The sequence below is a fragment of the Triticum aestivum genome, chromosome 7B (assembly GCF_018294505.1).
Source record: "Triticum aestivum cultivar Chinese Spring chromosome 7B, IWGSC CS RefSeq v2.1, whole genome shotgun sequence".
Taxonomy (NCBI): Eukaryota; Viridiplantae; Streptophyta; class Magnoliopsida; order Poales; family Poaceae; genus Triticum; species Triticum aestivum.
The window spans coordinates 745,655,046-745,668,823 of record NC_057813.1 but is presented as its reverse complement, the minus strand read 5'-3'; the positions used below and the strand labels follow the sequence as shown (position 1 = coordinate 745,668,823).

Here is a 13,778-nt window from a genome sequence, read left to right as displayed (position 1 = left end):
TCTCGCGCACCTCTCACCGGCGGTGGCACAAAGATGTTATGGGACTTGCCGCGGTGGTCGCTCTCGAACCCCAGCCCATCGCTGGCTGCGCCGCCTCGAGATGGCCTACCCTGACGAGACGGCAAACTCCCCTCCGGTCTGGGTCCCTGATCCACGGACTCGAGCTTGTTGACGTCAGCCCGCACCTGCTCGATGTCGAGCGCGATCTCCTCGTGGATGCCGTCAGCTCTTGCCAACATGAGGTTGTCGAGCGCCGAATTGTTTGCTTCCAGCATCTTACTCATGGATTTGAGGAGCGATTCGCCTTGCGCCTTGAGCTTCTGGTCCAGGTCGATGTTGATTTCATGGCGAAGCAGATCAAACACGGCGCGACTCTCGTCGCTGAGCTCCTCCATGGCCTGGCGTCGCCGGCGGTCGCTGAATCTGGTGCGGTGGTGGTGTAGCGGAAACTCCAGATCGAATAGCTCTTATTACCAACTGTGAGGTACTTAGATCTAGCTCACATGGCCATGGCGAAAATTGGGGAATTGGTCTAGAATTTGAATTTGGCAGGCGTGTTCCTCCCAACCACCCTCACGTCTGTATCAGATACAAGGTTGTCCGTAGCCACCGAGTCCGTCGCCGAAAGAAAAAGGAAAGCAACTAACGGCTATAAGTACTATTACACCCGAATCAACGGGCCCAGTTCGGGCTTGCAAGCCACTGGGGTATTTTCCTGGGCCGAGTGGACTTGGGCCTTGGCTCTGGCGCTGTAGCTGTCTTGCTGTTGTCGACACCAGTTGTAGTCGCTGTAGTTCCTCCTTCGTCAGCAATCACCTTGGTAGACAGTGGTTCGCTGACATGATGTGATAAATAGATGGAGTGCTCGACTTGTGCGACTTGCGGTAAACGTCTTGTGCAACAGGATACCGCATGTTCGGACGTGTGGCGTCAGCGCCAAATATGGCCAGAGCAGATGCAGGGTAGAAAGGAGTGGAGGATGCTGGAGAAAGACTAGCAGTGTGGACAAACCGGGAGAAAGCGGGAGGTGCTGCGATGCCTTGCAGTCTTGAATCATACTGTATTGTAGTAGCTCCCTCCCTCCTCGTCTGGGTTTAGGTTCAGGTTCAGGTTCAGGTTTTGGTTCGTCAAGACGGAGGCAGGCCGACAGACACCTGCAAGATGATGCATGCCACCACAAATGGGAAACCAAATATATATCATCCAGCATGCAACACGAACCACATGTAATGTAATGTAATGTAATTATGTGAAACAGCGGAGAACGCCGTACCTCTCTCGAGGCGACGGTTTCGTGTTAATATAGGCAGGGGCATATCCCTGATAATCATACAAGGTTGTTGAGATTACATCTTGAGATACAAGGAAAGTAGAGATAAGATATACATGAGGAGATTACAACCATATACTCTAACCAACCAGACCTAGACTTATCTCAACTGAACCGGCCAAGTGGTGCGCCCCTTGAACCTGAATATTACGTGGTTTAACACCCTCCCATAATCACAACTTGGACAAGTTGAGATTACGCTTAAATTCTTCAAAACCTCTGGTAGGTAAAGCTTTAGTGAAGCCATTTGCAACTTGATCTTGAGACCGAATGAACCGAATATCCAGCTTTTTTGCTGCAACTCTTTCTCTGACAAAGTAAAAATCTATTTCGATATGTTTTGTTCTTGCATGAAATATTGGGTTAGCAGAAAGATAGGTGGCACCCAGATTGTCACACCATAAGCATGGAGCCTGTTTACTATGTATTCCAAGCTCTTTCAGTAATGACTGAACCCAAATAATTTCAGCAGTAGCATTTGCTAGTGCTTTGTATTCTGCTTCTGTGCTGGATGTAGACACAGTAGCTTGTTTCTTAGCACACCATGAGATTAAATTTGGACCAAAGAACACTGCAAAACCACCTGTTGAGCGTTTGTCATCAAGACAACCTGCCCAATCAGAGTCAGAAAAGGCACTTACAAGTGTTGATGGTGACTTGGTGAAGGTGAGTCCAACACTGGAAGTGTCCTTGATATATCTAAGTATGCGTTTTGCAGCTGTCAAATGTACTGTAGTGGGTGCATGAAGGAACTGACATACTTTGTTCACAACAAAAGAAATATCAGGCCTAGTCAGAGTTAAATATTGCAGTGCACCAACCATACTTCTGTACCTGGTGCTATCCTCTTGATTCAAGAGTTTCCCTTCTGTTAAGGATAGTTTCTCTGAGCTGGATAGAGGTGTTGGAGCTGCCTTGCAACCTTGCAATCCTGCTCTTGCTACAAGATCAATGGCATACTTCTCTTGAGACAAGTGAAGCTCATCTCCACTTCGTCTCACTTCAATGCCAAGGAAGTAGTGCAAGTCTCCTAGATCCTTAAGAGCAAACTCAAAGTTCAAATCCTTGAGCAGTGCTGAAATAGCTTCATCAGATGAGCTTGTGACAATAATATCATCAACATATATAAGTACAAATATAGATGTATTTGACTTGTTGAAAATAAACAATGAGGTGTCAGACTTGGACGGAGCAAACCCAAGTCCTTGAAGCTTTGAACTCAACCGAGAATACCATGCTCTAGGAGCTTGTTTTAATCCATATAGAGCCTTGTCAAGCTTGCATATGTGGAGGGGTTTTTGTCTGTTTTCAAACCCAGGAGGTTGTTTTATGAACACTTCCTCTTCCAGAACACCATGAAGAAACGCGTTCTGAACATCTAGCTGGCGTAGACTCCATCCTCTGGATACGGCAATAGACAAAATGAGACGAATAGTAGCAGCCTTTACTACAGGACTAAAGGTATCCTCATAGTCTAGACCGTATCTTTGTTTAAAGCCTTTTGCAACTAGTCTAGCCTTATAACGATCTATGGTGCCATCAGACTTCTTTTTAATTCTGAAGACCCATTTGCAATCTATAACATTTTTACCTTTTCCTTGACACGCTGGAACTAAGTGCCAAGTTTTATTTTTGTGGAGCGCCATGTATTCATCCTCCATAGCCTTCTGCCACTTTGGATCGCCTAGAGCTTCTGCAACAGAGTATGGGATATCTGGTTCATGTGAAACACAAGCAAGTCCAAACTTTGCTAAAGATCTGTAATTTTTGGGTTGAGTTACTCCCCTCTGAAGCCTAGTGCGAGGTGGTGAAGAAGGAGCCGCAGAAGATCCAGCGCCAGGAGCGGCGGCAGGCTAGCTGGGCGAGGACATGCAGACCAGATCTTCTGTGGCCGGCGCACGTGGAGATGAAGGAGAAGTCACCGCAGAGGATCCCGATCCAGCAGGGGGCGCATGATGGTGCAATGATTGCGCCGGTGGGACGGGGACTACAGCGTGATCCACACCGGAGTCAGCACCCGTATCCAGCCGGGATGGCCGCCGCACGTAGCAGCGCGTGTCGGGGCCAAACCGACCAGGTGCGGGGCCAGGCGCGGGACCAGGCGCGGGCGGCTGGAGTTGGCGCCGCGTGGTGCTGGTTGGTTGGCGCGGAGAGACCACCGGGCGGTCCACCGAGCCGCTGGTGGCGTGTGGCGACGCGGGGCTCGAGGCGGATCGGCCTGGCGCGGAGGACGCGGATCCCGCGGGGGACAGGACGGCAGACTGGTGCAGGAGCGATCCCGAGGGGGATGCGCCTGGATCCCGAGGGAGATCCGCTTCGATGCTGCTGCTGTTTTGTCCAGGAAGCATAAAATGATGATTTGGGCTGATTTCGTCACCATTTTCTGCACAATTTTTTTCTGTTGCATCACAAGACTCAAGACCATCATTAGTAAGAGGATTAGTCAATAATTGATCATCAGTGTCCAAAACATCCCCATTGTCACGACCGGTGAGATGTGAAGGGAGAAGAAGAATCTCCTTTTGAAGAAGGGCTCCGGCGTTTGGATGAAGTTGTGCAAAAGGGGAAACAGTTTCATCAAACACAACATCACGGGAAATATAGACACGTCCAGTGGATACGTCAAGACACTTTACACCCTTGTGTTGTGGACTATAGCCCAAGAAAACACATTGTTTTGACCGGAACATGAGTTTGCGGTTGTTGTATGGCCGAAGATTCGGCCAACACGCACACCCAAACACTCGTAGAGATGTGTAATCTGGTTTTGTATGAAGGAGACGTTCTACTGGAGATTCATTGTTGATGACCCTACTTGGCAACATGTTTATGAGGTGGACTGCGGTGAGAAAAGCCTCATCCCAGAATTTCAAAGGCATAGAGGCAGCAGCAAGTAAGGCAAGGCCAACTTCAACTATATGCTTGTGCTTGCACTCAGCTGATCCATTTTGCTGGTGAGCATGGGGACATGACACGTGGTGTGATATGCCAATTTGCTGAAAAAAGAAGTTGAGGTTACGGTACTCCCCTCCCCAATCGGATTGGAGAGCTAGGATTTTGCAATCAAACTTTCTTTCTACTAGTGCTTGAAAGTTGTGAAAGACTTGAAAAACATCAGATTTCTTTTTGATGAGATAGATCCATGTGTACTTGCTATAGTCATCGATAAAACTTACGTAATACGTGTGTCTGCCAACTGATTTAGGGGCAGGACCCCAAACATCGGAAAAAATGAGCTCAAGAGGTTTGGTGGAGATGCTTGTAGACACAGGATAAGGTAATTGATGACTTTTAGCACACTGACATGAATCACAAATTGTTTCACGATCTCGATCACCAACAAACGGGAGCTTATTCTTTTTAAGCAAATGTTCAACTAAAGAAAAGGATGCATGCCCTAATCTATCATGCTACCGTGTTGAAGAGACTTTGGTGACACCATAGGCTTGTTTATTCAATCTCCTAAACTCCGGAATCAACGGGTACAGCCCTCGAATGCATCTACCTCGATACAGAGTTTTCTTCGTGACCTGATCCTTGATCAAAAAGAAAAATGGATGAAACTCAAGGAATACATGGTTGTCAATGGCAATGCGATGAACTGAAAGGAGATTTTTGGAGGCACTAGGGACATGCAAATTTTTTCTTAGACCAATATTTCTATGGGGGGGTTTAAGCACTGAATGACCAACGTGGCTAATGCTCATACCTTCTCCGTTGGCAGTGTGAACTTGATCTTGCCCACGGTACTTCTCACGAACTGTCACCTTTTCTAGCTCGCTTGTGATGTGGTCAGTTGCACCACTATCCACATACCAGTTCGTGTCGATGCCGTAGGAGCCATCAGCAGCGCCTGCAACCTTCTCATCTTGTGAGGATTCGCCGTCATCTTCATAGCGATACCAGCAGTCGCGGGCGGTGTGGCCTAGCTTGCCGCAGATTTGGCATCGTGGCGCATCAGGGTTGGCGCGAGGCCTGCCACCACGGCGGCCCCTGTTGTTGTTGCTGGAGGGCCGCCCACCACCGCCGCCGCCGCCGCCGCCGCCGCGAGAGGAGTTGTTGCCGCTGCTGTTTCCACCAGATGGCGGCTTGCCCTTGCCGCGCGGAGGTCCATGGTAGCGTGAACCGCCACCGCCGCGACCGCTGCCACGAGAGACCGTGTTAGCAGATGACTTGAAGCCCCCGCCCGAGTTGTTGTTGTAGAGAGCGAGGTGCTGATCAAAGTTGCTCATCTGAGCGTAGAGGTCGTCGATGCTGATGGGTCGGTGCGCGCGTCGTTGGCGGAGAAGAGGGGTTGGTACTCCATGTCGAGGCCGGCGGTGATGTAGGAGACAAGCTCATCGTCATCGATGGGCTTTCCGGCGGCTGCAAGCTCATCGGCAAGTGCTCTCATCTGGGCGAAGTAGGCCGCAACAGATTGCGTCCCCTTCTGCGCCGTGGAGAGAGCAACCCAGATGTTGTTGACGCGGGCTCGTGACTGCGATGAGAACATGTGGGCGAGAGCCGCCCAGAGCTCGTGCGGCGTGGCGATGGAGGTAACCTGCACGAGGACTTCTTTGGTGAGAGTATTGAGCAAGTATCCAAGTACCTGCTGCCCTTCTCTGAACCAGATCGGATGGAGAGGGTTCGGTGTTTGCTCCTCTTTCCCGTCTTTGTCCTTCGTGACGAGGATCTTGACAGGTTCTGGCATGGAGCCGTCGGCGTAGCCGAAGAGGCCAGCCCCTCTCAGCTGCGGTGTCACCTGCGCACGCCACAGGACGTAGTTGGTGCGGGTGAGTTTTTCTGTAAGCTGCCCAAGGGAGGCCTGGACGGTGCTGGAGGACGACATGGCTGGCGATGGATGGGTTTTGCTAGATGCGATGGATAGAGGTGGCTCTGTATACCATGTGAAATAGCGGAGAACGTCGTACCTCTCTCGAGGCGACGGTTTCGTGTTAATATAGGCAGGGGCATATCCCTGATAAGCATACAAGGTTGTTGAGATTACATCTTGAGATACAAGGAAAGTAGAGATAAGATATACATGAGGAGATTACAACCATATACTCTAACCAACCAGACCTAGACTTATCTCAACTGAACCGGCCAAGTGGTGCGCCCCTTGAACCTGAATATTACGTGGTTTAACAAATTACCTTTGATAGGGTCGATTATACAGAAAGGACTCCCTCGAGATGTCAAGACAGAGCCTCACGTCAGTTTCCTTTTCTGGATGGAACAACCAACTTCTGGATTCATTGTTGGCTGTGAATAGTTCTGCAGAATCCCAGTAATGAATCTATCATAAGGTCGGAAAAGTGAACACAACAAAGGGGACTACTCATTTAAATTCTCAAATTCATTATTTTCAGTTGGCCAACATGATTGAACTTGCTGAACTGGAACTGAAAGTCTGACGGATGCCAGTGAAACATCACCACATATACATGCAGTCTCCACAATCTGCACGAGATGTTTTTCTTTTTTGAATGGTATAATCTGCACAAGATGCAGTTGGCGGTGCATGGTGTCATGTACCGCTTGAGCAAGCAATCAAACTGTTCTGATACTGCATGAAAGAAACGTGTTGTTTTAGCATACTTTTAGTTAAAAGAAACAGAGCGAAAATAGGGTGTGTAGTCATACTTTTAGTTAAAAGGAAACGCACATTCATAAGATTTCTGTAAAGCAGAAACAAACAGCCATTCACCTCCAGTTCAATCAATCGGCTGTCCCCTATGTCTTCATAGTTTACCATGCAATGCAAGCAGCTGCTATACATGCAAACTTCAGTAGTCCATTTCTGATACCAGTAGGAACACACGGCTTATATGAGAGCTGCCAAAACTGTATAGGAAAGGAAGGTAGCTGTATTTCAACACAATTTTGCACTGCAAATGAAATAAATAAAAACCCATGTACGAACCGGCAGATAGGCCGACAACTTGCACATGCCACATGACTTGCACCCAGGATTCACAGTTTATCTACGTGCACATTGCGCTTTGGAAATGAGTAATTCTGCCATCAAGCCTGTCCGGTTTCAAAATTTAGTAGTAATAGTATGATACTATAGAGTAATAGGATAGGTGGGGTCGATTTCCTTGAGAAAAGAAAGGAAAATGGTGAGAATTAATAGTTACCTTGGGCTGGGCTAAAGTTGGGTTTGTTCCTTCTAATTTCTTCATTCCCTCTTGTAGCTCTGCACTGAAGCGTAATATATCTAGCTGTCGCAGTGAAACAGGGAGGTCACCCCTTACGCAACGACCAGGACAAACCATGACTACTACTCCCATGAGTGAGGAAAGGCTGTGTAACCCTTGAGGCCGGGATGGCAGACCCCAATCATCATTCCAAGACTCCAGTGTGTGGAGGGTAACTAGCAGCGAGTAAACTGCGTTTGGGAGCAACAAACACTGTTGAGATGCTGAACTAAGAATAAGGAAATGAAAGTGACAGAGTGATCGACTGACCTTTCAAATGGCCTTGGTATAGCTGCACAGCTACTTCTTGATGATACTTTTGTTACTGATATTGTTATTTTTTGGATGGAGCAACCAATTAAGTCCTGAATAACAAATCCCACTGTCGGCCATAATCGTTCTGCCGAAACAGAGTAATGAACGTAAGGTCAGAAAACGGGCATATAAATGCTCAACCAAAAAGAATCCCACTTTCTTGATACAACTGTATCTAAAAATAAATGGTAAAATAGATAGTCGTTCACCTCTAGGCAGGTTCATCGATAGAGTGCATACTGTAGTACTCCTCTCCATCTCAAATACTAGCTACTACCTGTGTGCTATAATACGAGACACAACTTGTAGATGGAGATCCTGGCCAGATGCTAGTCTCAACAATAGTAGCCTGAATGGTTTCATGACTATGTAGTATGTACACAATGCAGCTAAAATGATTGAGCAGCTGTGTTGGCAATCCACCTGTCAGATTTAACAAGTTATTAGTTACTACTACTTCAAAACAGTACTCCCTCTGTTCCTAAATATTTGTCTTTTTAGAGATTTCAAATGAACTACCACATATGGATGTATATAGACATATTTTAGAGTGCAGATTCATTCCTTTTGCTCCGTATGTAGTCACTTATTGAAATCTCTAGAAAGACAAATATTTAGGAACGAAGGGAGTAGATAATTGCGGGATCGCCTCCCTTTCTTCGTTGGAAAAGAAGGAATACATAGATAGCAGGAGTTGTGTTACCTTGTGCTACTCAAGTTCAAGTATCACATTAAAAGCTGGTTTTGTTCCTTTTAATTGCTTGGCTTGCTCTTGTAGCCCGGGACTGCAACCCTGCACTAATAGACACTCCAGTGAAGTGGGAAAGTCCCCCTTGTCCAGAGATCGGATTTTAGGACAATCTTGGACAAATAGTGTCTTAAGAGAAGGAAGGCTGTGTAGGCCTTGAGGAAGGCACAGCAGATTCGGGCAATCCATAAAACTGATGAAACGGAGGCATTTGAGGAGCTGAAGAGCCCTGTCTTCCTCTTCTGTGAAGCTTTCTGCCCGCTGATCATACCAGAATTCTAAAGTCTTGATGGTAGCGGCGAGGTGGCTACAGATGGGAGCAACAAGCACTGCTGAGATGCAATCCACTGTAAGTTCTCGCAGCTGGAAGGAGCCTGCAGGCAATATTAGGTTAGTCCTTGCTACCACCAATTTTGAGAACAAATCCGCTGATACAGAACGGCTAAGACAATTTCCTCTGTTGTAGATCTTCAAACTGTTGAGGTTGACTGTGATAAGAGGATTAAAACCATCCACTGTTAAATTCTCAGAGTTCACCAGTACAAGATCGGTGAGACAAGTGAGGTTCGAGAGCAGAGCCATTGACTCCATGCTTGACTCTCCATCAATCTCAAGTTCCTCGAGGGAAGAAGGCAAAGGATTGATGATGGTGTAAGCTGCTTCGATGGGCCGCAGAAAGAAGTTGCCACATTCTTTTACTGTAAGTGATTGGAGGCACGCGAGGTCCTGCAGTCCATGGCACCTGATGCTGCATCTTCTGACATCTAGTCTTCTTAGGGATTTCAGATTGCTGAGCGGTGCCATTGACTGCATGCCTGACTCTCCTTCAATCTCAAGTGTCTCCAGGGAAGCAGGGAAAAGCTTGATGGTGTGAGCTGCTTCGGTATGCCATGGAAAGAAGTTGATGCTGTTGTATACTGTAAGATATTGGAGGCACGAGAGGTCCTGGAGTCCATGGCACGTGAAGCTGCATCTTCTGACATCTAGTCTTCTTAGGGATTTCAGATTGGTCAGCTCTGTCATTGAAATGTGTGATACATCTGTTATACTCATTTTCTCTACTTTTCGCAGGTTATGCAAGTCCACCTCACCATTATACCCATTAATATACATCTTGTTCCCTGCATAATAAGTCAGCTCTGCGGAACTATGTCTCACATCACAAACTATCATTGTGGAGCTGTGAGGCATGGGTGGGAGAGACAACTTTGGGCAATCAAAAATTTCGAGTTTCGATAGATGGTTATAACAGCCAGCAGAGTACTCGCGCAGGAAGGGTAGTGTACGGAGATTGGGGCATGACCTGCAATAAATAGTTTCAAGCCTTGCAAACGAATCATTAGGCACCCCAACCCACTCAATAAGTTCAGGCAATGAATCAAGGACAATCAGCTTCAACTGCAAAAAACTTTTGTTTGTAGCGCCACCAAAGACATGGCGGATCTCACTAACTTCATGAATGTTGCTCAATGTGAGTGATGTGAGCTGCGGCAAGTACTCAAAAGGAGGAAGAGTGACCCAAGATACTCCCTCTAGATGAAGATACTCCAACAACTCAAAGTTAATGTCACCACACAACCAACTAGGACCACTTGTACCACCATGACCTATGATGCCAAGTGCTGCAAGGTTAGGGTGTGGCTGAAGAGCATCAAGAACATCAACTAATTTTGTTGTACCATCAACGGCATCAGATGATCCCCAAACCAACCCCAACCCTTCCAAATCACCTTTTGACTCAAGTTTGGCTTCCATAGCCTCATCCTTGGTTGTCACCTTTTCAAGATTACGTCTACATAGTTCTCCTCCAAGATCTGTTAACTGCCCCAACTCACACAGTTCATATCCAACACTCTCTTTCATGACATGGAATTCTTTAAGCTGCTTTAAACACTTCATCTTTCCAACCTCAGCAATATTGCAATGGAATTTTTTTCCAGCAATAAAATGGCATAAACTGATAAGGCGGCTAGTGTCTCTAGGCAATTCATAACTACCATGCCAACCACTCAGGTCCAATAGTTTTAGGTGATAAAGTCTGGACAGTGTGCTAGGCAAAGTCACTTCGTCCCATGTTCCAACTTTTAGGTATCGGAGGTGGATAAGTTTTGAGAAATCACATGGGAACAAATTTGGGGACTTCACAACTATAAATAGGACACGAAGACCCTCTACATCCTTGAAAGTATCATTTAAAATCTCATCAATTGTTTCTCCATATCTTCTAAAAATCATCAAAGCCCTCAAATTTGCAATGTCTACCTTGCTCTTCAACTTAATCATTTCTTCAGTAAAAGTCACATCATAGTTGTCTTCAATGGTAATGGACAAATGACGAATAGATTTTGGAACGGCATCAGCTTTAAACCTTTTACTATCATATATATTGAGGCATTCTTGTGAGGAAACACTTCGGGACAGTTCATGTAGTAAATCATGCAGTACATAGTACTGTTGGCTTGACCAATGAACATTCTCCTTCACAACAAAACCATTTTCCACTAGTTGTTCCATGTAATCCTCATCTTTTTCTATGATTCCTATTGCAATCCAGAAATATGTACTCTCTAAATTCTTAAACTTGTAATCTTCAGGGAATAAGGCAAAATATTGGAAACATCTTTTCAGATGAGAAGGAAGGTAATCATAGCTAATCCTGAGAGATGTCATAATGCCATCATCATTTTCTTGGTTTTGCCATTTGTTGTTTTCGAGAACTTCCATCCAGTGTTTCCGAGAAATCTCCTTCCTCAATAATCGACCAACGGTTTTGCCTGCTAGAGGTGAACCCTTCAATTTCTTAGCAATGGCCCGTGCAATAATTGCTAGGTCACCTTGGTACTCAGGTTTTTTTTCATCAAATATGAATGCTTCGAAGAATGTGAAGAATTCATCAGACTCGAGGCCTTTCAGTGGTATTGAAGGTGCTGTTTTCACCATTTCAGCTATGGATGGAAATCGAGTTGTGACGAGAACCATGTTACCCTTGGTTTCCCCTTTCCTCAAAGGAGCTAGCAGGTCTTCCCAGCCCTGATTATTGCATTTCCATATATCATCAAACACAATTAGAAACCTTTTCGACATGATTTTCTCTGCGATGGATATTTGGAGCTGGTCTAAACTTGTTGTTTGATTTGGGGAGTTGCTTCCTTGAATGCAGCTAAGGATCTGTTGGCTGAGCTTAAGCACATCAAAATCAGTCGATACACATACCCAGACCCTAATAGCAAAGTGCTCTTGTATCCTTTTATTATTATACAGGTGTTGGGCGAAAGTTGTCTTTCCAATACCACCTGGACCAACTACAGGAAGAACTGAAAGGGTTTCCGTATAGAATCTGCCACTGGTTATATCATCTTTGGTTCCCTCGAAAATGTCTGCCCTGCCATACAATGTATGCTGCGCACTGATTGATCCCGTTGGAGGACGATTTAGGTTGACAGCAGTTTCAGTGCTACCCTGGTGTGGAGTTATGCCGAGCAAATTGGATACGGGCTCACACAGGGAGTGTAGTTCCTCCATCACTGACTTAATTTTCTTGGACATGGCCACTCTATCGAATTTCAGCTTATCAACTGGACCATCTTGACCAGCACTATCAGTCTTGGTTGCATTGAGTGGGTTAATAGGAACAGCAGCAGCACCACCACTATCATCATCTTTCATAGTCGACGAACAAGAAAAGCATGCAAGGCAGTTACCGACGACATGGCGAATAGCATGGCGACCGTGGCGAGCATGACCGCGAAGGTCATGGCCCAGGTCCGGCACCGCGTAGCGGGTGCCGTCAAGCTGGTCCTGAATGATGAAGTAGTGGAGCTCATCCAGCGCATCCTCAGCCTCGTCGGCCTTGACGGTGAGCTCCTGCAGCAGCCCCTTCAGGCCGTGGTTGTCCTTGGCGCCCCTCGGCTGGGCCTCTTGCAGCAGCGCCTGCGCGTGCAGGAGATCTTTCTTGATCTCGACGGAGTTGAGGCCGAGTTCGGTGCTGGCGACGTACGCCCCCACGAGCTCGTTGGACAGCAGATTCACCACGCTGCCGACGAGCCCGGTTGCCGCGCCAATTGCCGATTCCATCTTCTCCGGCCGCCGACGCCGGCGCGAGCAGGGGTCAATTATTGGGGGCTTATGGCAGGTGGGATTCGGGGGATTTTTTCTTGGGGCTGGGAAGCGAATGCTCTTGGGTTTGGGTGGATGGAATGGCAGCGGACCACTGCTGATAAAGACTCTCGTTCGTTTGCGTTTCCAAGCCAAGGAGAAAAAATACGCATCCCGTCATGTCAATGTCGATGTGAAGCACCGCCACCAACACCCCATGTGCGCCCTTAATTATTGTGTATCCCGTCCATCCATTGTCATTGCTACATTTACATGTGGGGTATCAATTATTGCATCGCAAGTCGGCATGACTCGCAAATTTACTATCGCCTCCTTCCACGGAGACGGATGAGAGAACCGGTCGTCCTTTTTTTTTTCTCTACGAATATGACGAGTAAATTGCACCAAACAACCACTTTGAAGGCTAGGTCAATAAAAAACACTATGCTACACTTTTGTTGCAGAAAACAATACGTCTTGTGTAATCGATTTGCAAAAATCATCAGTGGATCTTGGTTAAGAGAGATTATGACAGATGAGGCCCACCAGTCAGACTGACGTGGCACCACTTAACATCTCACATGTAACAGTGACGTTTGCTAGGACGTTTGGTAGCGTTATATCATCATGTGAGCCCCTATAGGGTCCACGTGTCATTGGAAAATAAAATAAAATAAAAAATAAAACATTGGTTCGTCTTCTCCCGGCCGAGGCAGAGGCAGAGGCCCGTCGTCGTCGTTGCTGCCCCAGGTCAACACAGAAGCACGCCGCCCATCCCGACCCAAGCCGGGGCAGAGGCCTGTTGTCACCATTGCTGCACCGAGGATGAGGCAGACACTAGTGCAGAATCGGGCTATTCCCGGTTCGTAAGGCTGCAACCAGCACTAAAAGGTGGGGACCCACCCTTTAGTGCCGATTCGTCACGAACCGGCACTAAAGGCCCACCAAATGGCACGAGTCCGCGCCGGGGGGCTTGGGCCTTTAGTCCCACTTGGCTACACCAACTGGGATTAGTGGTTTATGAGTTTATGATTTGTTTTTCCTTTGAATTTAGTGTTTTCCATTTAATTCTTTTTTATTTCAAACATATTTTACGCTACTACATATT

The 13,778-nt window shown here is 46.8% G+C and overlaps 1 protein-coding gene and 1 pseudogene across 12 annotated transcripts; both read right to left on the bottom strand.

Annotated features, from left to right (window-relative positions):
- Positions 1-5,546: 5,546 nt before the first annotated feature.
- LOC123163398 (uncharacterized) lies at positions 5,547-5,684 on the bottom strand (annotated as a pseudogene).
- Positions 5,685-6,222: 538 nt separating this feature from the next.
- On the bottom strand, positions 6,223-12,761 carry LOC123160675 (putative disease resistance protein RGA3). 12 transcript variants are annotated; one of them, XM_044578510.1, is made up of 8 exons: positions 8,531-12,761; positions 8,037-8,250; positions 7,783-7,912; positions 7,453-7,703; positions 7,236-7,342; positions 6,956-7,156; positions 6,748-6,878; positions 6,223-6,586 (listed from the first exon to the last, which is right to left on the bottom strand). In XM_044578510.1, the coding sequence occupies exon 1, from the start codon at positions 12,647-12,649 to the stop codon at positions 8,537-8,539; it is 4,113 nt and encodes a 1,370-aa protein (XP_044434445.1). In that variant the 5' UTR covers positions 12,650-12,761; the 3' UTR covers positions 6,223-6,586; positions 6,748-6,878; positions 6,956-7,156; positions 7,236-7,342; positions 7,453-7,703; positions 7,783-7,912; positions 8,037-8,250; positions 8,531-8,536. The 12 variants fall into 12 exon arrangements, with proteins under 12 accessions (XP_044434445.1, XP_044434442.1, XP_044434444.1 ...); XM_044578507.1 differs by having other exon boundaries at positions 6,691-6,878; positions 6,978-7,156; XM_044578509.1 differs by having other exon boundaries at positions 6,978-7,156.
- Between the last annotated feature and the right edge of the window lie 1,017 nt (positions 12,762-13,778).

What these genes read in the sequence shown, in the direction of transcription:
- LOC123160675 (XM_044578505.1), bottom strand. Translation starts at nt 12,649, where the DNA reads ATGGAATCGGCAATTGGCGCGGCAACCGGGCTCGTCGGCAGCGTGGTG.